The sequence below is a fragment of the Hemicordylus capensis genome, chromosome 2 (genome assembly GCF_027244095.1).
Source record: "Hemicordylus capensis ecotype Gifberg chromosome 2, rHemCap1.1.pri, whole genome shotgun sequence".
Lineage (NCBI taxonomy): Eukaryota > Metazoa > Chordata > Lepidosauria > Squamata > Cordylidae > Hemicordylus > Hemicordylus capensis.
In genome coordinates this window covers 23,415,630-23,439,616 of record NC_069658.1, presented here as the reverse complement: position 1 = coordinate 23,439,616, position 23,987 = coordinate 23,415,630, and the positions used below count along the sequence as shown (strand labels likewise).

The following is a 23,987-nucleotide window of genomic DNA, read 5'->3' as shown; positions in this document are numbered from 1 at the left end:
CCTGTGTATCACTTTGTTTTTATAATCAGTTTTGTAAGCTGCCTTCAGCTTGGGGGAAGAAGGGCATTCTTTCTGGCTGAATGATTTTATTTTATTCTATATTGACTGTTACCAAAACAAAGGGGAGATCCTCCATACAAGTTAGAGGTAATATGGGAGCACAAGCTCCATTTTGGTAGGGAGTATAGCTCTGCTTGCATATGAATGGGAGACTGTGTGTGAGCACTGCTAGAAATTCCCTTTACGGGATGGAGCTGCTTTGGGAAGAGCATCTGCATGCTTGCATGCAGAAAGTTCCAAGTTTCTGGAACTTCCTCTCCTCAAGGAAAGGAGAGATGGTCTTGTGGTAGCAAGTATGACTTGTCCCCTTAGCTAAGCAGGGTCCGTCCTGGTTGCTTTTGAATGGGAGACTTGGTGTGTGAGCACTGTAAGATATTCCCCTCAGGGGATGGAGCCACTCTGGGAAGAGCAGAAGGTTCCAAGTTCCCTCCCTGGCACCTCCAAGATAGGGCTGAGAGAGATTCCTGCCTGTAATCTTGGAGAAGCTGCTGCCAGTCTGTGTAGATAATACTGAGCTAGATAGACCAATGGTCTGACTCAGTATATGGCAGCTTCCTATGTTCCAATTGTCCCTGGAGTGTTGAAAGCACTAAGACGAATAATACCTAGTCTTCTGAGCACTTGGCAGAAACTGATTTTGTGTTAGGGCTGGGGAAAGTGGCAATACAAGGGCTAGAAGCTTGTTCATGTGTAGATCAGTTCTTCAGTTTGCTGCAACAGTTATTGGAGTACATGAGGCAATACTCTGTATTAGCAGGGTAACTTCTGCAACACAGACAGTGCCCTCCTCCCCCACTCAACTTAATGGTTTCAGAAACTGAGAGGGGGGAACCATAGGTAAGAACTAGATTTGGTTTTTAACCCACTATCTCCTTAACTTAGTCAAAGTTTTAATTTTGGATATGCTTGTTAACATGTAAAGAATTGCAAGTTTGTTTTCTTTAAGATAACTTCTTTTCTAAGTTGGGAGGTTAATATTGTGTTCTATTTGTTCAGAATGTATAAAAGTATTGATAAGCCTCCTTACGAAGCCATGAAAGCTGATGACCTTTCGAGCAGTCTTCCACCCCTTCAAGAGATCCAAATTGCATACACTCGATTTAAACAGCTGTTTCTAGTAGGTAAGTGAATATTGTATTTAGAGAGATATTGAAGAAACGTACTGACTCCACTGAAGTGAGAGAGTTTTGTTCAAATATCCACAGTATTTGCAAAAATCTGTAGAGATCTGAAATCCCAGTCTAAACAGTTTGTTCTTCTGATGTAACAATAAAGGAGGTTCTTTTGGAAAGTTAGCTAGTTGCAAATCATTGTAATCTGTGTTTGGTATAGATCTTAAACATGGGGTGAGCAATTCTTCAGTAATAAGAGCTATATCAAAATACCACTCTGTTTACATGTATGCCTAGAAATTAGATGTGTCAAATCATCTGCTTTTGATACTATTTTATTGCTGCTGTTCATTCGCTCTCTGTCGCTCTCTTTTGAGTCGGTGGTCATACTCTCTCAAGTTTCAGTCCTATATCTTAGCATTCTTTTGGGTTTTTCTCTTTCTTTCAATTTCCTATGGTCATCCCTCAACATTCAGTTCAGTTTGCAGGCTTTTTTCTTTACACCCTTCCTCTTGCATTTAATTCATTCTTCTGAACTGCACTGATGCTGATGACTTTCAGCTCTACTTCATATTTTGACCCGAAGAGGTAAATATATATCCATAGATAAGTAACTTACAAGCATCATTGTGCTTCTGAAATCGACCATGCCGTTGATGTGGTTCCTGATGACTATACCAGAAATAACTAAATTTGTGGGATTTATGTTTGTTTTCTAGATAACAGTGCAGATTTCTGGGATACTGATGTAAAATGGTTTTCACTATTGGAGAGTACAAACTGGCTAGAAACTGTAAGGTTGGTTAAACACTATATACACTTTTAAAATAAACTACCTCTGATAAAGTAGACACTTGCCTATGAAAGTTCATGCTACAGCCTTTAAATTGTCTGTACATGTTTGAATGCTACAATGTGTTCTGTGAGCTACCAGCATCTGTAGATAGGATCCTTGAATAATGCCATGGGTCCATTGACTTCAGAGCATATTTAGTTGAAATAGTTTTATCCTGCCTTTCCATTAAAAGTACTTAAGGCAGCTTATATTATAAATAATTGGAGGGGGGAACTATGATTAAAAAAATAGAGGTATGACTGTGTTACTGCTGGCTGTTGCCCAGGAGGCAGGGCTGGTTGGTGGAGCAGGGTGATTTGTTGCCATCCCCCTCAAGCAATACAAGGCAAGTTTGCACTGGATCTGTCCATGACAAAGGAACCCACACCTAATAATCCCATCCAGCACAATAAACTAGATCCAGTGTCTGCCTATGTGAATGAGTGGGGCCAGAAACTATCTGGGTTGTTATGGAAGTCCCCCAAATCCTGTGCTACTCCTGAGTATGTTCCCAGCATGCATGTTGACAGACGGTACTAAATCATTACACTTAATATTATTTTCTTAAGCCGTTATACTTCCATATTATTCTAGGCGATGTCTGAGAAAAGCAGTAGAGGTTACCGAGTCACTAGAAGCACAGAATATAAATGTTCTTCTTATAGGTAAGAATTATGCACCCTTCAATATTTTTATGATGTAAGGGTCATACAGCTCTTTTTTCAGTTATACATTAAAAGGTGAAAAGAGCTGACAGTTTCATGAACTACGTGCTATTTTTAGAGAGTTCCTCAAATTCTTTTTCAGTTGCAGTGTTCTAGGATGCATGCAACTGTTAAATTCTTCTTATGGTTAATATTTAACATGCATAGTCTGAGCCCAAGAGGAATTACTTGTAGAGAAAGTTGAGTAATTCAGATTTACAGCAGAATCAGATGTTCACTTTAAGTGTGTCCAGAAGATCATACAGCATTGCATTTTTTTAGTGTTACCACATAGTATACTCAAAGCACAACGTTTTGAAGTTTCTTTGACTTCAATGGGAAAGACTTTCTAAGGTTAAAAAAAATTAAATTGCTTTAACTTTGATATTACCCTTGGTATTTGCAGTTCTTTAAGTTGCAATATTTTTATCACCACTTTGGTGCTTGCAGGGTTCCCCTGTGGATATTGCAGTTTTTCAGTTTTTCTAGAGCTTTTCTCCCAATATGGTAACTGCTGTTGAATGGGCATGTATGTTGAAACTGTACAATCTCAGTGGGTTGCTGATTCTGAGTTTCCTTGTTAGAGAAGCTTTCTTACAGGGATGTGCTAAGCTATATGATCAGTATGAAACTGCAGCACACTCAGGATCAAGTTTGTCAACACACAGCATGACAAGATTACTCATTTGTGCTTGGATATCTTTCTCTCCGATAAGTTAGTTCGTTCAGTGTTCTTTGCTATTGGCAAAAGTGGAAAAAAGAAATCAAACTGCAACACCAGATTAATAAACTATTATATGAAACATGATATAGTATTTGAAATTCTAATCTTAATTGCTAAAAAAACCTGCACACAACAAAAATGATAAACATTTTCTTTCTTGGTGGTTTTATAGACAAAGGAAGCTTTTGAAAAGCATTGAATGATGTATTTTACCCGAAACCTTGATATAACACACATGCTAACGAAGTACATTCTGGGCTGTCTTCAAACCCCCATTTTGAATCCTAGTTGAGGCAATTCCAGTTAGCATCAGTAACTTTTGAGCTGATATTCTTTGACTGCAGTTAAGATGAGATGAAACACTTGATCCCACAGCCACCCTCCAGTCTCCTAACAGTCAGTTAACAAATCCCCAGCATTGCATCTGCACAGGCACTTTCTAGATGAATCAACTCCTCAATTCATCTGGAAGAATCTAACGAAGTTGTATTGAGATGAGGTGGAGGTTATTTACATAACTAAACTTCAATTGATCAGTAAGTTTTTGCTTAAAAGATTCAAGTCCTCTTGCTTCTCAGTTACTTTTATGTTATATGGAGGCATTTCAACAAGAATTTAGAGAGATTTCAGTGGCTCCAGAACTTGCATGCATCCAGTTGGATTCCTGACTTTATCCCTTGGCCTCAAAGTACTTTCTATGTGAAAAAACTGTTGCGTAGTTTTCTGCATTCTGGTCCAGATGTCGTCCTCCACTATTTATGTATCTTTTGAATTCCTTTCATCAAGAGGCCTACCTGTAGCAACTGAATAAAGAAAAATGGTACTGTTTTTGGCAATGGTAAACCACTCCTGTATTCTACCAAGAAAACCACATGGCTCTGTGGTCGCCAGGAGTCGACACTTACTTGGCTGCACAGCCTTTCCTCCCCCCCCCCTTTTCTAACCTGTCCAGAGTGTTCCCTAGGACACACAGTTGCTTGATCTCCCTCTGCTGGTTATAGTTAGAAGCTGTATAAAATATTTTTTCCTTGAAGTCATGTTTGTCTATTGTCCCTCTCTTTAAAAAAATCAGCCTTTATTATTATTATTTATTTAAAATATTTATACCCCATCCCTCCAGTGCAATACTGCTCGGGGCGGCTTACAACAATAAGATAGATAGTAATAAAAAAATTTAAAAAATCAGATTAAAAACAATTATTAGGTTCAAATTAAAAATGGAAATTCTAAAAAGCTAAAGAACCTACCAGATATAACAAAATAATAATGATATTTAAAAGCCTCCTTAAAAAGGTGTGTTTTAAGAGGTTTTTTTAAAAAAAATACTGAGGGAGGGGGAGCATGGTGAAGCTCTTCAGGGAGGGCGTTCCAAAGCCGAGGGGCCACAACCGAAAATGCCCTGTCTCTAGTCCCTGCCAACTGGATCTCTGTTAGTGGCAGAGTCATGAGCAGGACCTGAGATGATGATTGGTGGGCCCTGGCAGATTCATATGGCTGAATGCGGTCCAATGGGTACCTCGGCCCCAAGCCATGTAGGGTTTTAAAGGTCAATACTAGCACCTTGAATCTAGCCTGGAAGCGGACCAGTAGCCAATGAAGCTGACGCAGGATGGGTGTAATACTCATGAAGCGACTTGCACCCACGAGCATCCTTATGGCAGCATTCTGAACCAGCTGAAGCTTCTGAACAGTCTTCAAGGGCAGCCCCATGTAGAGCACATTGCAGTAGTCCAATCTGGATGTTACCAACTCATGAGTGACTGAGGTCAGGTCCGACTTCTCCAAGTAGGGTTACAGCTGCCGTACCAGCCGTAGTTGGTAAAAGGCACTTCTGCACTCCGCCACCATTTGGACCTCCAAGGACAGCATTGGGTCCCAAGCTGCAGACATTGTCTTTCAGGGGGAGCGTGACCCCTTCCAAGATCAGATTTACCTCATTACTCAGATTATCAGTTCTACCAACCCAGAGCACTTCCATCTTATCTGGATTTAGTTTCAGCTTGTTTGCCCCCATCCAGTCCAGAACAGCCTCCAAGCCCCGTTTCAGAGCATCCACTGCCTCTCTGGTGTCTGCTGACTTAAAATATAGGTAGAGCTGGGTGTCATCAGCATATTGATGGCACCTCAGCCCACACCTATGGATGACCTCTCCCAGGGGCTTCATGTAAATGTTAAACAGCATGGGGGACAGAATAGATCCTTGTGGCACCCCGTAGGCCAAAGGCCAAGGGGTGGAGCAGGCATCCCCCAGCATCACCTTATGAGTAGGACCCCCTAGGTAGGAACGGAGCCACAGTATAACTGTGCCCCCAAGTCCCAACCCAGAGAGATGTACCAGAAGGATGCCCTGGTCAATAGTATCGAAAGCAGCTGAGAGGTCCAGGAGGATCAACAGAGTCACACTCCCTCTGTCTATCTCCCGGCATAGGTCATCTACCAGGGTGACCAAGGCAGTTTCAGTCCCATATCCAGGTCGGAAGCCAGACTGGAAAGGATCTAAGTAATCAGATTCATCCAGGGCTGCCTGGAGCTGACATGCCACAACGCTCTCCAACACCTTGCCTAAGAAGGGGGGGGGGGTTGAAACTGGTCGGAAGTTATTTAGGTCATCTGAGTCCAATGAGGGCTTTTTAAGGAGGGGCCTAATGACTGCCTCCTTCAGGCAAGGGGAGACTACCCCCTGCTCCAAAGAGGCATTCACCACCCCCGCCACCCATGGACCCAGTCTCTCCCTACGAGCCTTCACCAACCATGAAGGGCAAGGGTCGAGGATACACATGGTAGGCCTCAGCCTTCCAAGCAGCCTGTCCACCTCCTCAGGCAACACAGTCTGAAAACCATCCAATATAACAAGACCAGACGGTGCATCAGCAACATCCAGTTCTGGTGCCGCAAAAATCATGGCATCCAAGTCAGAACAGATATGAGCGGTTTTATCTGCAAAATGTAAAGCAAATCAGTCACAGTGGGCTGTCAAGTGTTCTGTTTGATGGACTTTGGGGTCCTCACCTAGGAGGCCCCAAACCACTCGAAAAAGCTCCTCTGGATGACATTGAGCCAACGCAATGGTGGTGGGAAAAGTAGGATTTCTTTGCTGCCATCACCAACATAGAGTAGGCCCTAATATGGTCTCTAGCCCGTGTTCGGTCAGATTCATTCTGAGTTTTCCTCCAACTACGCTCTAGCCATCTACCAGCCTGCTTCATTGTCTGCAACTCACCTGTATACCAGGGAGTCGCTTGGGCTCGGCGGGTCAGGAGAGGGCACCTAGGCGTGACCGTGTCAATCGCCCGACCCATCCCCTCATACCAAAGGGAGACCAGGGAGTCAACAGGTTTGTCCACACTCTCAGTAGAAAACTCCCCCAGAGCTGTGAGGAATCCATCAGGATCCATAAGCCTCCGGGGGCAGACCATCCTAACTGGTTCCCCACCCTTGGAGAGGTGTTGTAGGTCCACCCTCAGCTCAGTCTTCACCAGATAGTGATCTGTCCATGATAACGGCATCGAGGCATCCTGGACTATCCACCAAGCACCACTGTCTACCATTGACCCCAAAACCAAATCAAGCGTATGGCCTACCACATGTGTGGGACCAGAAATCAGTTGAGACAAGCCCATGGTCATCATGGAAGACATGAAATCCCGAGCTGCACCAGACAAGGCGGCATCAGTATGGATGTTAAATGTCCCTCAAAACTAACAACCGTGGGGTCCTCAACGCCATATCTGAGACCACCTCAAGCAGTTCAGGCAGGGAGACTGTTAGACAGCAGGGTGGGTGGCATGCCAACAGAATCCCAACTTTGTCTCACAATCCAATCACTACATGCAGGGACTCAAACTGATCAGAAAAGTGGACAGTGCATCTGGTGAGGGAAATGGTCTCCCGATGAACTAGGGCAACCCCACCTCCCCACCCACGCTGGCTTGGCTGATGCAGCACCTGGAAACCCGGTGGGCACAACTGGGAGAGATTTACATCACCCCTCCTTATCCAACCAGGTCTCCGTAATGCTTGCCAGGTCTGTGTGTTCATCCAGAATAATCTCCTGGATGGCTGTGGATTTTCCATTTATGGACCTGGCATTTAGTAGCATCAGCTTCAGGCAAGGTGGATTGCTGGGATTGTTACTGGGGTCTGCTTGGATAGGAGAAGGACAGGAGGGTGTAATGGCTTTGATATAGCCAGTGTGCCTTCCCCTTACCTGGCACATCCTACTCCTACTGTCATATCACCCTCTGCCAAGGACTAGCTCAGTCGGAAGGACCTCCTCCAAAGTAACATGCCCCTTCACATTGTGAAGACAAACTATAAAAACTCCCTCCTATTAAAACAGGGTAATGCTCTAGCTAATCTGGTAGGTTCTGTGCAGCTGTTTAAAAAAGAGAGACTAAGACGAAGAAGACACTCCAGGAAGGTTTGCGGGGGGTGGTGTGGTGACTGTTTTCATCAATGGTCCTGCTCAGAAGTCCACCAAACTCACTGGAACTCTTCAACCCTCAGGCTAGTGCAGTTCACCGGCTGTTCTCCACTCAGCTGAGAGCCACAAGGCCAAGAGCCCTTGTGCTCTTGCCATTTGGCTTGCGCCCAGAGGCTTGTGCCCCTGGCTCAGCTGGATCTTAAATGGCCGTTATCTGCAAGGGGTGGAACACAGGCAAGCACTCAGGGCCCTGCTCAACAGAGCCCTCTTCCGCTTTATCAGCCCATCTCTGCGGCACATGCCCTAACAGTTTGATATGGTGATATACAAGAGCCATCCTTTTAGGAGGGAACAGAATCCTTCCATTGGTTTCATGTTTTGGTTCTGGTGTAGCTAAATTTAGAAGAAATGGGATATGCCCCTTTTATTATCTGTTACATTTTTATACTGCCAGTCTAGTAGCCCTGGGTGGATTACAATCAAAAATTTAAACAATTAAGTTAAAAAAAATTTTAAAACATTGAAGGCCAGATTTTAAAAGAAAGTCTTAAGGGCTCTCTTGAGGGCCATTAGACCCCCAGGTTTTTGCAGGAAATGCATTCCATTTTACGAGTGGCTTTGGAGAATGCACGATCCTGAATTGCACCAGGCAAACAAGTGGCAACTGGAGATGGACCTCTTCTGGTGACCTTGATACGCAATGTGATAGTGCAGAATTTTGTGGTGGTTGGATCTGTATACTCCTAAAATACTTGCCTACAGGCAGTAACAGGCTGGATGAGAATAATTGAAGCTGAATTCAAACAAGACAGAGGTTATTATTGTGGGAGGTCAGAACTCGGGGGATAGGCTAGAACATCTTGATCTCTGTGGGGATTCATGGTCACTCACAGCAGGGTCTTCTGTGCTTGCTGACTGGAGTTACACTCCCCCAGAAAGAACAGATATGCCGTTTGGGAGTGCTCTTAGATCCTGGTCTCTGATGGAGGCTATGACTGAAAGTATTTTTTATCAGCTTGGGATGATATGACTTGCTTCAGCCCTAGCTGGCTCCTTCCATTGTTTCTCTCCAGGCAGGAGTGAAACTAAAACTGAAAGCCACACAGCCATAAAAACAATCCCTGGCAAAAATATTAGGAAGGGGATTGAAAATAAAACTGCTAATATTATCATGCTCTTATACAAAACAAAGGTGCGGCCACATTTGGAGTACTGTGTACATTTCTGGTGTTCATACCTCAAAAAAGAAAGGGAGACTTGAAATGTGAGCACTGTAAGATATTCCTCTCGGGGGATGGAGCCACTCTGGGAAGATCAGAAGGTTCCAATTTCCCTCCCTGGCTTCTCCAACATAGGGCTGAGAGAAATTCCTGCCTGCAACCTTGGAGAAGCCACTGCCAGTCTGTGAAGATAATACTGAGCTAGATGGACCTGTGGTCTGACTCAGTATATGGCAGCCTCCTATGTTCCTATGTAAGACATTATAGAGCTGGAGAAGGTCCAGAAGAGGTAACCAAGCTGATCAGGGGCCTAGAGCACCTTTCTTATGAGGCAAGGCTACATGTGGGATGTTTTAGTTCAGAAAAAAGTCTGACGGGCAATATGAGAGAGGTCTGTAAAATCATTCATGGTGTGGAGAAAGTTGACAGAGTTTTCTTCCTCTCTCATAACACAAGAACCGGGGGTCATCCCATGAAACTGATTTCCATGAAATTTAGGACCAACAAAAAGTACTTTTTCACACAACACATAATCAACCTATGGAATTATCTGCAAGAGGCAAGATGCCTCTACGAGTTGCAGGGGAGCAACAGCAGGAGAGAGGGCATGCCCTCAGCTCTTGCCTGTGGGCATCCCAGCGGCATCTGGTGTCAAGTCAAGTAACCTTTATTACGGTCAGAAACCAGCATAAAATTACACATTAAATGAAGGTAATACTAGAGAAAAGTTACATGTTGATAGAGGTGATTGCAAATACGATGATAGATATTGTGAAAAGGCTAGAACTAAGAAGAAAAAGAAACAAGCTGCAATACTAAGAAACTAAAACCGCTAATACTATTTCCATAATAAAATGCACAGAAAAGATAAAAAGGGGAATTTAAAATAGTAATATAGCTGAAAATGATTACATAAGTGGTAAAAAGCTAGAATTAAAATTAAGAATAGTTAAAACTAAAATGGTTACCATAAATTGGAGTATTACTAAAAATGGTAAAGTTACACTACATTAATCTAATAAAATACTATGCACTGCCATAGCACAATTCGTATAATATGTAGAGTATGGAGGCGAGTGTTATCAAGAATAAGATTGGGGAGCCCACCAGCTATCATCCTTCACTGGATGCCAATTGCAGCCGCACAGAACTTGGCAACCATCTTTGTGGTGGGGGGGTTAGAGTCAGATAGCAGCAATTGAGTATAGAAGTGACTCGTACGACCTGGAAACTTGTTCAGCAGTGGGGAAATAAGGGAGGCATGAATGTCTCAGTAGAACAGGCAGTATAGAAGGACATGCTCAGTGGTTTCAATTTGTTTTGAGCCGCAGGGGCATAATCGTTCTTTCTGTAGCAACCCTCTATTTCTTCTGAGGGGAGACCATGGCATCTGGTGGGCCATTGTGTGAAACAGGATGTGACTAGATAGGCCTTGGGGCTGATCCAGCAGGCCTGTTCTGTTCTTATGACAGCTGCAGCCATTCCTTGAAGAGAATTATCTCAAAACAGTGGTGTACTGGCTAGTAACCTCTAGGCATGACTACTACAGTGCACTCTATTATTATTATTATTATTATTATTATTATTATTATTATTAATTTATTCAATTTCTATACCACCCTTTCAAAAATGGCTCAGGGTGGTTTACAAAGAGAAATAAAACAAATAAGATGGCTCCCTGTCCCCAAAGGGCTCACATTCTAAAAAGAAACATAAGACACACACCAGCAACAGTCACTGGAAGTACTGTGCTGGGGGTGGATGGGGCCAGTTACTCTCCCCCTGCTAAATAAAGAGAATCACCACGGTAAAAGGTGCCTCTTTGCCCAGTTAGCAGGGGTCTATGTAGGAATGACTCTATCCGTAAAGAAATTCACAATGCTGCAATTAGAAAGGTCCCCAAGGTAACCTGGGGGGACCATTCTATGCCTGTTCTGCAACAGTTGCACTGGCTGCTGATATGTTTTGGGGCAGAATATAAATGCTGGTTATTGCCTTTAAAGCCCCAAACAGCTTAGGTCCAGATTACCTCAGAGAGCACCACATTCTGCATGGTCCCCACTGCACATTCAGGTTATCTGGAGAGGTCAGTCTCTGGCTACCACCAGTTGGTCTGGCAACTTGGGATCTGGTCATCTTCGTAGCTGCTCCTTGCCTGTGGAATGTGCTCCCTGCAGAAATCTGAAGCTTAGATAACACAAGGTGTACTGAGATCTATACACAAGGATCTGTTTAGTTCAAAATCTAAAGCTTAACATTACTGGCCTTCAAGAGAACTCTTAAGACTCACTTATTTGGTCTAGCCTTTCAGGATTTTTAGATTGTTTAGTTGCTGTTTTAACTTATTGTGGATTTCTTGTGTGTATTCATTGTAAACAACCCAAAGCTATAAGATGGGATAGTATAAACATATAAATATTAGATTTGTGCATGTGTGGGCTCTTATTTTCTGAAATGGCTCAAGCTGGGGAGATTTTCATTATGTTCCTTTTGGCTGGGCATCTGCATCCTCCCTCTGTACCTCTTATCTCCTTTGTTTTCCTTTCAGTGAAGGCTCTATCTTCTACTGTCTGTCCCATTTTTCTCCTTCACCTGTGAGCGGAGTAATGTTTACTAGCCTACAAATGGACAGAGGGTCTGGAGTCTGGCATGATTGCTCTTCAGTAACTTTGCCACTTGGTAGGCCCAAAACTTGTGCAACTCAAATGTAGAGCTGGCTTTGATGATATAAATTAGTTATTTCTGCACAAAACATTGAGTGATCTCTCTCCCAGAGAATCTCCATGCTTGCTTCCTGTATTCTGCACAGAGCTGTGTGCCTAACTCATTGCTATGCTTTGGAGTGTACCAGGTTCTTCTACCTTGTGCTGCTGAAGCCTTAATTGCTGTTTAAGATACTGCTGTGATATAGTCCTCTTGTGTTTTACTTGTATTGCTGTGAGACATTGCTTCTGTGCATGATGCTCTAGTATATGTTTTCCTTGGCTTACAAAATACTTAGTGCAACCTTCCTAATCTTGCACTGCAACTTAAGAGTAGCGTATTTGATAGAGTAGCCAAAGTACTATATTTTCTGGAAAAGCAACATTTTAATGTTCAGGTCACTACTCCTTGATCTCATGTCAATTCTTGTGCTTTACTAATCCTTGTCCAGTTCTAAAGGAGCAGAGTTTAAGATGCTTTTTTGTATTGTTGGCCTAAAGGTATGTGTGTTAAGGGCCTATTAATATGCAACCTAGTATTTCCATATATAGTAGCCACTCCAGACCAAGTGTCATAAATATTTTTGGCATCATTTGAAATGTTCCTATTTGACACTGTCATTTTAATCTTTCTTAGAGGAGAATGCTTCTGACTTGTGCTGTGTGATCTCCAGTCTGGTTCAGGTTATGATGGATTCATACTACAGAACTAAGCTGGGATTTCAGAGTCTTCTCCAGAAGGAATGGATCATGGGAGGACATGCTTTCTTGGATCGATGTAACCATCTGCGGCAAAGCGATAAAGAGGAGGTATAATTATCCTGTAGAATTTCAGTTTGTGCAAAAGAATATCTGCTTGGAGAGCCCAGAAGGGATAGGAAGCTGAGAATCACACTGGAAAACTTTAACCAAATTTATTGGCCTGTGCTATAGGTAACTAGTAGAACAGACTCTACTGCTTCTCCCAAGCTTTATACTTTTCTCCTCAACTCTAAGGATTTAGATGCTTTCCCTTTCCAGTTTTCAAGTAGCTTGGAAACTACTAAATTCTGCACCCAAGAACATGGTTCTGCAGTTACTGAAATGATTGGAAATGACTTCCTTTTTAAAGAAGTGACTAGAGAAATGGATTAGGCCAAGGTGAGGGAAAAGCCTTTGCCAGATCACTGCCATGAAAACTGAGGGAAGGATGGGGAAACTCTTGCTTCAGTAGATGGTCATCACTGAGGTAAGCATGGTCCTAGACTGCTCTGCCTTTCATTTGCTTTATGGTGGCACCAGCATCAAAACTGATGGACCACAGCAGGAGAGGGTAGAAGGCCTCCCAATTCTTTGTCACCTTAGACTTTTTGGTGTGTGCTTCTGCCTTTTAGGACAGGAGATGCAGCACACAAAGTGAAATGTGCCGAGCACGGAGGAGTCATAAGCATCCATAAAACACAGGACTTAAGCAGATTTTTGGACTGATAGCTTGAAGCTTATAGTGGCATGGATCCCAATGGCACTTAATAGTGTGCTTTGGCCTAGTAGTGGGTCTGCAGTTCATAACTAAGTCTAATGCATTTCACTCCAATGATACAAGACACTAGAGAACAGAATTTTTTTTTTACAGTTGTAGTTCAGAATGCATCTGTAGATTTACATTTCTACTTTAAATAACTCTTCCTTTTTAGGCACCAGTTTTCTTGTTCTTCTTGGATTGTGTTTGGCAGCTACTTCAACAGTATCCACAAGCATTTGAGTTTACAGAGACCTATTTAACTGTCTTGTCAGATAGCCTGTATATACCTATATTTAGTACCTTCTTCTTCAACTCTCCACATCACAAAGACACTACCACGGTAAGGCAGAATGTTTGGGGCTCTGAGCCATTACAGAAGTGGTCTTGTATACTGTTTAATTCTCTAGTTGTATAAAAGCAATACAGTCTAGGTGCCTTTGCTACATTTATATCCCACCTTGTTTGGAACTAAAGGCAGTATCCAGACACTGACCAGATCTAGACCTACTTAGCCTCAGCAAGGTAGTGTATCACATCTCCTTAAACCATGAATTGGGATCAGTAAAGTCCTTAATTATGTAACACAGAAAATATGTCCTTTGTCTTACTTGTGTATGTAACCCTATTGTAGCCACAAGGGTCAAGAAGTGTTTTCAGGTCACTGGGTGTCTGCCCCTTTCTACTGGAAGTCTCAGCTCTGCTCTTCACCAGGCTTTGCCCACATAATTTTAAGGCTAACTTAGCAGTCATAAAGCCTAGTTGCTCTTATATGGCTGAATAATGGAGTCCAATACCTCATCCTGTATTTGCACAGAATCCTGTTTCATGCAGACTTCATTATACAGAAGAAAAAGCACTTTGTGTTGAGTCAAGCCTCTACATAATTTTGAAGAGTTGCCTAGATATTGTCATCCCCCAATGTCTTCATGAGCTAGATGAGGCATTTTCAAGAGCAGTATGCTTTGATGGGCCCATGCTTCAGAAAGATGAAGTTCTGAGACAATTAAATACTTCATTCTCCATTGGAAAAATCAGCTATCTTAGCACAGGAAGTGGATAGCTCAAAGTCCAGGGGAAAGCAGCAGTCTATGTTCTTCCTGCTTCCCACCACCCCATGCACCAAAGCTCTGGCCATGATCTGGCCAGAGCCTAAAAACCCCACAGCTAGAGTCCCCTAAAGAGCTGCCCCCTTTCACACTGTTGCACTCCTGGATATCTGCATATCAGCACTGGCGATAGGCTAGGAGGGATCAGATGGAGGAGTGCCAGACTCTGGGCTAGATGGCTGCCATTCTCAAGGCAGGGAGATGGAGCCTGGGAGCTTGCAGCTATTTTAGGTCTGCCTCTGACTGCTATCAGTAACTTCTTCCGTAGAGCTGTTTGTAGTGCTGCCATTGCCTTGCCTTCCAGACCTTGGGAATCTGGCTTACAAGATGGGACAGGAGAGTTTGCTTTCATCTATTTTGAGTGCATTCTTTGGCCAAGTGTTTAATATACATATTACAAAGATTTTGCACCTAGAAAGCAACCATGCTTGTCTTGGGCCAGCTCTCTTAAATGAGCACCTCAAGGTCCAATAGGAAAAGATTGCCAGGAATATGAGAGATGCTGAAAGCAGTGCTGTGCCCACCATTCTGTGAATGAGAAAAGAGTCTAAAAGCCCACTTGTGTGCTTAACAATATCAAATGCTGAAAGATGCGCAGGAAGAAAATGCATAAAAATGCAACAAGCTGATTTATGAAGTATAATGTCAATCTAATAAACTTCCAGAAAAAATACTGCATTATTTCTTTAAATGTTCTTCCTATCTTTAGCTTGATGACACCTGAGATATCCTTTTTCCTATATTGCAATGAGGATGGCTCCAGCATGGACCATGTTCACCTGAGAAATGTGGGACTTGTATGAAAACTGCATTCTGTTCAGTTTTTTATTTTCATAACCAGGGTTGTACAGAGGGCTTGTTGCATAACCTGAAGATCTCTATACGGATCCATGGTCCCTCACAACTGGGTCTTCTGCGCCTACTCAGCAGGCCTGCGGAAGAATCTTTAGCTCCGTTTAGGCACTCCGGCCTTTTAAGGTATAGTGATATCGGAGCCTTCAAAGGGTGCCTATAGAACAGGTTGGAGAGCTCCTCCCTCTTCAGTTCCTTCTTGTCCACTGCTTGTGTTTCCTCAGGAAGGATCTGCTCCTGTTTCCTTCATTCCTGTGAGAGATTGAGATGTCAAGTCAATTTCTACTCCTGATGCCCACAGAGCCCTGTGGTTTTCTTTGGTAGAGTACAGGAGGTGTTTATCATTGCCTCCTCCCACACAGTATGAGATGATGGCCTTTTAGCATCTTCCTATATTGCTGCGGCCCAATATAGTACCAGCAGGGATTTGAACCGGCAACCTTCTGCTTGTTAATCAAGCACTTCCCCGCTGCGCCACTTAAGGTGGGTCTGTCCACACTTAGAGGCCCCCTTTGAGCCATTACTGTTGTCTTCCATGAGACTGCTATGCCTGAAAACTGCCTTCCTAATTGCCATCACATCGGCAATGCGGGTCCCCCTTATACTAAATTTTACCTGGACAAGGTTATCCTACATCCGGGTCCTAACTTCTGTCTGAAAATTGTGTCAGTTTCATATCAATCAGGACATTATACTACCTACATCTTTCTGTGACCCTTCTACATCCCTCAGACGTTTAAATCGCTGGACATTTGAAGGTGTCGCCTTTACTTCCTAGACCACACAAAGACATTCAGGCAGTTGAACAAACTGTTCATCTCCTACACAGGAGCTGTAGTAAAGGTTTAGCCATTTCTAGACAAAGATTATCCAACTGGCTGGTACAACTGATTTTTTCTCTTAGAAGAAGCAAGGTGTTCAGCCGCCCTCCAAGATCAGGGCACATTCCACTAGATCCATGGCTACCTCAGCTGCCTACATGTCGGGCATTAGTATGAAGGACGTATGCAGGGCTGCTACCTGATCCTTGGACCTGCCCTTTGTCCGAGACTGTGCTGTGGACTTGCTCTTTGCTTCAGAGGCCAATTTTGTTCAGGCGGTTTTTTTAAAGGTACTGTAACCGCTAGCACCCACCTCCTTATATGGGAGCTAGTCACTCACCTAGTTGTGAGGGACCATGGATCCACAGAGATAAATAGGTTGCTTACCTGTAATTTACGATCTCTGTGGGGATCCATGATCACTCACAACACCCACCTGGCTGTCCCCTCTGCTAGCTTCTTTTTTGGCATGAGCAGTTTACATACCTCTGCTACTGTTGTCTTCTACCTCTGGCTGTTGTCAGTCTCTGCTCAGTGGCCAGTTCAGGAACCGAAGAGGGAGACACTTTGCAGCCTGCTCTATAGGCACCCTTTGAAGGCTCTGATATCACTATGCCTTAAAGGGCCAGAGCGCCTAAACAGAGCTAAAGATTCTTCTGCGGGCCTACTGCACAGAAGACCCAGTTGTGAGTTACCATGGATCCCCACAGAAATCATAAGTTACAGGTAAGCAACCTGTTTTTTCCTGTGAAGTACAGAGGGCACTTGCTGTAAAGAGCTATTGTTGAGTGTTCTGTATATTGATAAAATGTTTCTAACTTTGACCTGTTTATCTCCTTGGCAGTATGGGGGGAACCTTGAAGCACAAGGCAGCCCTCTTAATTATCTTTCAGTCTGGGACTGGTCTGTACAGTTTGAATCTGAGGCCCAGGCTTTGCTTAATAACCCTCTTTATGCAGAGAAGTTGAAACTAAGTCAGAGGAAAACTTCACGGTTCAAGGTAAAGTGTTCAACTCATTAAGCTATTTTTTCTACCTCTTTTAAATACATCATTGGTGGTGGTGGTGGTGGTGGTGAAGTATGCTTCCAAAACTTAAGGGCTATCTGGTTTGGCTGTAATTATGTGAATTTAAGACAGATTAAAAATGTACTAGGGTCAAAATTGAAAGCAAGAGGTGTAATTTCCAGTATGTTTGTGTGGACACTTACTAAATCAACTTTGCATACTCTTGGAAATCCCAAGCGGGGTCTTAACAAATTTGATTCTACTTTTATATCCAACTCTTTAATTGGAAAATGTCCTTTTCTGGTTTCTTGGTGTAACTTATCATACAAAATATACACTCTTAAAAGCAAATACAAACCTTTTTGAACCAAAAAGATATGGTAGCTTATAGAGAATGTACACTTAAATGATCAAGCCTCATCTTTGGCCCTGTAAAAAGCAGTCATGACAGGATTTGTGATCTGGAGCACCCTAACTTAATGCTATACCTTACATAAGGCATTAATATGATAGAATAGTCCAGAACATGAACTATGCATAACTTTTTACTCTAACCAAAGCATATGTTGAAGTAAAACTGGCCATTGTCTTGGATGCATTTTAAATGTGCAATGAATGGTGTTAGCTGACTGCAGAGTTTTTAGTAAAAGCTTCCAGTCAAGTCACTGGAAACGCCAAATACAGAAATGTGGTCCATTTATCCAGTTTGGGGAAGGGGGAGGAATCTTGGCTTACTGTTACTGCTGCTCTTGTTCATCTAGTAATTCTAGTGCAAACTGAATTCTTCTGATGAAAAGAAATGCAAATTCCTCACTTATGTTGTTGTTAGTATTAGAGGTGTTTGATGTGGTCATTAGGAAAGTTTGGTATCGAAAATTAAACTGCGTATGATGTTGATTCTACAAATGTGTGATCCCCCTGAAGTTTCGTGAGATAACCGTTGCTCAGCCACTTTCCTGTTTGGTGTTCTGTGTTATGGTTGTTGAGTGTCTGAAATTCCCCTGATGTGGTATCTGGGCCTGTTGTAGCTGACCACTTAAGCTAGAAATTGAACTAGAATTGTTCAGTTGAAATTGGCTTCCAATTTAGCCACTCTGCTTATTTTCTGCTTACTCTCTTTTAAAGCATCAACGGCAGCTTTCTTTGCCACTAACTCAAACAAAGCCGCCTCCAAAAAGAGGCTTTTTTAAGGAAGAAACTGATCAATTAATTAAAAACATTCTGGGCAAAAGAATCAGTAAGCTAATAACGTCTTCTGATGAGCTTCAGAGTAACTCCAGAGAGTTCTATGACAGTTGGCACTGTAAACCAGTTGATCTCCATGGACTCCTGCTGCCACGCCTAGAAGGGCCAGAAATCAAAGTGTGGGCACAGAGGTATTTACGATGGATCCCTGAAGCACAACTCCCAGGTGGTGGCACAGTTGCCACTGCAACAAAAGTCTTGGATGTGATGGAGGACGTGCAGAGCTTGCAGAAGAAAGTGGATGAAAGACAGAGTCAAATTGTCTCTGAAGAGAACACAGAAGCATCTCCGTTTGTGAGAAATCCCGCACGTTTGTCTTCCTTATTTCCATTTGCTTTGCTTCAGAGACATTCCTTCAAACCAGTTTTACCTACCAGCACTTGGAAAGACTTGGAAGGCGAGGCAGACTTGGCCAGAAGAGATGATGAATTTGTTGACTTGGGTGATGTTTGATGTGAAGCTAAACTGCAGAACAGAAAGTGCTGGCACACGTATCTATATGCTTGTAAAATATGATGGGTTTCCCTTCTAACTAAAACTGGCTGAATTGTTAGGATAGGAAGATCTCCTCCACCTGTTAAGAAACAGCCAGATCACTTTCAGTCAAGCACAGTTGAACCATAGGCATGGGTAGTCAATAGCTGTGTTCTGGAGGGCCTTTTTGAAGTACAACCATTTGTTTAATCATGAACACATAAGGTGCTGAAGCATAAAGGTGGTCATCTCCAATAAAGGCACATGGAGCAAAGGGAGACATATGTCCCTGGGCAGTGGGGTGGGTGGGTGGATTAAGGGGGCATCCCCTTGCACCTCTTCCCCTGCCACACTTCCTCCCTTTATCAAAGTCGGGCATGGCTGGCATTGGTGGGTGGAACGCAGTGGCGGTGGCCTGACCCTGGGCTGCCAGCCAGCTCACTACACCCCGGCTCAAATATTTGGCATAATTCTGAAATGACCGAGATGGGTTATCTTTTAGGTACATCTTAATGTATAGAAGGAGCTCCACTGTTGAGTAAAACAGACCTTTAAGGAAGAAATTAAGTGTTTGGTTTTTTTAAAGAATGATTTGAGCTTGCCTTCATATCAGACCACCTCAAATATAAGCTGGAGGGATACTAGGTGTATTCTCTTTATCATGCACCCCCCTCGGTAGGATTATTCATTCTCTGCAGCATTGTAGATCTCCGTAGAGCTGTGTTAAACTGGCCCTCTTAGAGTTCCATAACTTAAGGTCACAGTCTCTTCTGCTTCACCTGCCTCTTATTCCCTCACATGCATTATCCTGCTGTTCTGGGAATGGGGTCCTAATTGCTTGCTGCTGAATACAAGAGGAGTTAGAACTTGGAGATGTCAGTAAGCCAAAATATGTTTGCATGGAGTGCTTATTTTGATCTTCCTCACTGCCATTAGTTTGCACTGAGTCTTGAGTCCTTCTGTTAAGAAGGGCAGCTAAAGAGTTGTATTCAGTTATGAAACTGGATTGAAGTCCAGTACTACTGCTTTTTATAAATTTGGCATTAAAGCGAACTATGAATGTAGAAGTTGTTGTTTGAAATTGGGCTGCTGTATTTTGTCATAGCAGTACCTCAGTTATAAAGCCATATGAGAAATATGTCTTCTCTGTATATACTAAGCAGATAATTGTTCTTTGAAACTGACTTTTCTACTCTTCTATAAAGTTACATGGTCAGTCATACTTAAATCCAGAAATGGCCCACAAGGTAGAACTGACCACAAGCCTCTCTTTGTGGAGGACTGAAGCTTAATACTATACCAGTGGTGACTGAATTATCCTCCTATAGTTCTGTTGCAAATCTTAAGCATTGCCTTGCATTACATTCTTGTGCACAGCACACTGAATTTGCTTGTCTATGTTGCTGAGAGCTAAGACCAAGTATCTCAACATGAGATGTTTCTGAAGGAGTGGATAACAAATTGGTGCATGTGAATGCCAAAAGGAAACCTCCAAAGTCCTTGTTGCCTTATGAATCTTAATATTGTGGGCTCCTTGAACCGTTGGTATTTTTGAAAGACAACGTCTAATTTGTATATGAGCCTTCTTAAAGCTAACATTGCACACTTTTTTTCCTTCAAATTGCTTCATTTATGTAACAGTCCCTCTGTGGTTAGTACATATTGTATGTTATAGGGGCTTAGACTATTTAAGTTCACTTTTTTAAAAAGAACACTACTCTTAGGCTTAATTTTTTGTAACATTGACAGATGATCAGTTGTAATATTTCGGTCATAGAAATGTATTTATATCTAAGCTGTCAGCTATTGTCTATAGGAAATTCTCTAATGGATGTATGGAAGTATTTTTATAATAGCTTATTGAATTGCTCTACTCTAACGGGAAAGGGCATGCAGTTGTTGAGAATGCCGCACTGTAGGATTGGAAATGTATTTAACTTACTGAACTAATTTTCCTGGTATTCTATGTTTACTTCCAGTTTTTACACTGAATGGAAGCTTATAGCTTGAACAGTTCTTTTAAGGAAAATCTTCCTACTAACTCTTAATAGACTATTTGGATGAATGCATTTGTTAATAAAATGTACTTTTATTATTTTTAACATGAAAAGTTGTATGAGTTGGTGATTGAAAGCTTCACTTTCCTTCTGGGTTCGTGAGACTATAGAGGTAACAATCTCATAAGCAGGTTCAATGTGGTTCATTATATATACATACATTATACACACACACACACACACACACACACACACACACACACACACACACAAAATGCTCTGGAAGGTCGTGGGTAGAGATCTTTCCCACCCTGCTATCATTTTCTTACTGGAGATGCCAGAGATTGCACCTACAACATCGTATGCTTTACCACTGATCAAGAGCTTCAGACAGGGTTGCATTTCAAGAAACAAGTGACTATCTCACCATTCATATTGACTGCAGAAGAATTGCATGTGTGGAACTTCTAGCTGGATTATTTAGATAGAGTAACAGTTCATACTACATACACTCCTTGTGTTACGCAGTCTTACCTGCAATTGCTAAAACCTTTCATATTGGTATTCCCCAGCAGGTTAAAATATATTTAAAAATCAACGTATTTGTAGGGCACTGTCATAAGGTTAGAATATTTAAGCCATATTTTTCCTGTGTGTTTTCTTCCTACCAGTGCTGGGCACAGTAGCTTCTCCTTCTATGCAAATCCTATTGAAATAAATGAAAGTCCACTGAACTATCTTCAGACCCTTTCCATATTGTGACTTTTAAGAGTGGCTCCGGTCTTTGTTGTCCAGGTTGGCACAACTTGCAGGAAAAAATTCAAAAGGTGCCCAAAAATGAATAGGAGATGAGTCGTGCAGATCAAGTTTTTATTCCAACCTGCCCATGTGCTGAATAATCTTTGGAGGTTTGCCTGAGTGACCCTACCATCTGAAGTAAGGTGGGTGACAACCAGATAAAGGTCTGCCTTGGTGTCCCATTTGCAGAGTGTTGCTAGGGAATTTCTGCCTGACATCCACGTTGTTCTGCAACTTTTATTCTCAAACTTTGAGTTTCTTGATGCTGCTGTCTCCTCTAAAATTGTGATTTTGTGTTTGTAAATTTCCTGAAAACAGTTGAAAGGCTATATAAAACTCCATTAACTTTGAAGAACTGCATAATAAACATGCAGATATATCCAATCTCAGTTACAGATTTTCATTGCACAGATTTTCAGTTACAGATTTTACACTCACCTGAATGTAAAACGGTCACTGACAAGATATTAAGATGTTGAGACCCTTCTCAAACCTATGCTTTTTTAATCTACTGGAATCATAGCCAGATTGTCATGAAATATTTCTAGATATTAGGGCATTTACCCATAACTGTACTTGTATTTGAAGTATTCTTAATGAGGCTTCACAATGGTGTAGTCTAACTGCTTGTTAGTCTGTGAGGGGAAAAACTTTCATTCTTTATCTGGTGTATTCATTACAGTAGGAATGCAAATCCTACTCCCAGCAGGGAATTGTCAGTCCTTAAGTAAGTGATCTGTGCACAAGCTCTGCAAAAAATAGAGAAGATTTCCCCTTAGGCAAGTTCCCTCATTTAGACAGTAATGAAAATCTTGCTCTAAAATAGGAACATTATTTAGATTGGCACGACAACTTTGATACCTAGTTGTGCATATTGTTGAAAGATGATTGGGTAAATTGTTTCTTCAACAGTGTCTCTGTTCTTTACACTTAAGGGCATCACACATGCGTGGAGATGGCATTGGAATCTTCCTTGCTTCATCTCCTGCTTTTGGTGGGAACCGCAACTGTTATATGTGGTTGCACCTCTCCTTCTCCCCTCAGCCTTTCATTGTCTGCGCTTCAGTAGACCTGGTCAGAGCCTTCAAGCTTCGAGTAGAAAGGAAAGTTCGTTTAATAATTTTTCCTTCTATTCATTCTCTCTTCTCCTGTGATCTCACTTTTCACCCCCTTTATCCTTTATTTCATTGGGTAGTTTATTTTTTTCTTTAGCATTTCTTTCAATCCACCATCCCCACCACCCGCTTCCAGATAGGACACTGAGGCCTTGCCCACAATCTATGCTAGGCACAATGACCTGGGTTCAAGTGGAGGACGTACAAAAGGGACGGGCTCCACTTGAACCAAGATGGAACCAAACTGTTGGCTTGTAAAACCAAAAAGATCACAGAGCAACTTTAAAAATGACTTGTGGGGGATAGCTTATAAGAGCAGAGCAGTATCCAGTTGGGCAAATGCTGTCCCATAAGGTGCGAAGATGTAAACGCTGACAGTGACTGGGAGTTGCAGAAGGAAATCAGAGAGGCATCAGAAAGAGAGAGAGCTGTAGTAATGGGTGACTTCAATTACCCACACATAGACTGGGTAAATTCACATTCAGGTAATCACAAAGAGGCCAAATTATTTGATATGCTGAATGACTGTGCCCTAGAACAGTTGGTCTTGGAACCAACCAGGGAGAAGGTTACCTTGGACTTAATCCTGAATGGTGCACAGAATCTGGTGTGAGATGTCTGTCATGGAATGTTTAGGGAACAGTGACCATAGTGTGATCAAAATCAGCATACAGGCAAGGAAAGAACTGCCAAGCAAGTCTAACACAGACACTTTGAACTTCAGAAAAGGAAACTTCTCTAAAATTAGGAGTTTAGTGAAAAGAAAGCTGAAAGGGAAAATCAGGAGAGTCACTTTGCTCCAGAATGCATAGAGTCTATTTAAATCCACAATAATAGAAGTACAGTTAGAATGTATACCAAAAAGAAGGAAAAGCACCACCAAATCCATGAGGATGCCAGCATGGCTAATAGTCAAGGAAGCTACAAAGGGGATGAAGACTTCCTTCAGAAATTGGAAGGCCTGCCCAAATGAAGAGAACAACAGAAAGGAACATAAACTCTTGCAAAAGAAATGCAAGGAGACAATAAGGGAGACAAAAAGAGTTTGAGGAACATTAAGCTAAAAGCATCAAGGGGAATAAAAACTTCTTTAAATACATCTGATGTAGGAAACCTGCCAGAGAGGTAAATTGGTCCATTAGATGCCGAGGGAATGAAAGGGATTATTGAGGATATGGAGACTGCAGAGAAGCAAAATTAGTTTTTTTGCATCAGTCTTCATGACAGAGGATACTGAGCATATACCTGAGCCTGAACTGAGCTTCTCAGGCTGGAAGCTGAAGAACTGACCC

General features: G+C 42.3%; 1 protein-coding gene across 2 annotated transcripts in view; it reads left to right on the top strand.

Moving 5' to 3' along the window:
* MTMR12 (myotubularin related protein 12) overlaps nucleotides 1-20,895 on the top strand; it is a 70,494-nt gene extending 49,599 nt beyond the window's left edge. For both annotated transcript variants that reach the window (XM_053299156.1, XM_053299157.1), the window contains exons 10-16: nucleotides 1,057-1,181; nucleotides 1,892-1,970; nucleotides 2,602-2,672; nucleotides 12,418-12,590; nucleotides 13,454-13,621; nucleotides 16,905-17,060; nucleotides 18,192-20,895. In XM_053299156.1, the coding sequence (XP_053155131.1) occupies nucleotides 1,057-1,181; nucleotides 1,892-1,970; nucleotides 2,602-2,672; nucleotides 12,418-12,590; nucleotides 13,454-13,621; nucleotides 16,905-17,060; nucleotides 18,192-18,764 (1,345 nt within the window). In that variant the 3' untranslated portion in view covers nucleotides 18,765-20,895. The remainder of the gene's footprint in view (nucleotides 1-1,056; nucleotides 1,182-1,891; nucleotides 1,971-2,601; nucleotides 2,673-12,417; nucleotides 12,591-13,453; nucleotides 13,622-16,904; nucleotides 17,061-18,191) is intronic.
* Nucleotides 20,896-23,987: the final 3,092 nt, after the last annotated feature.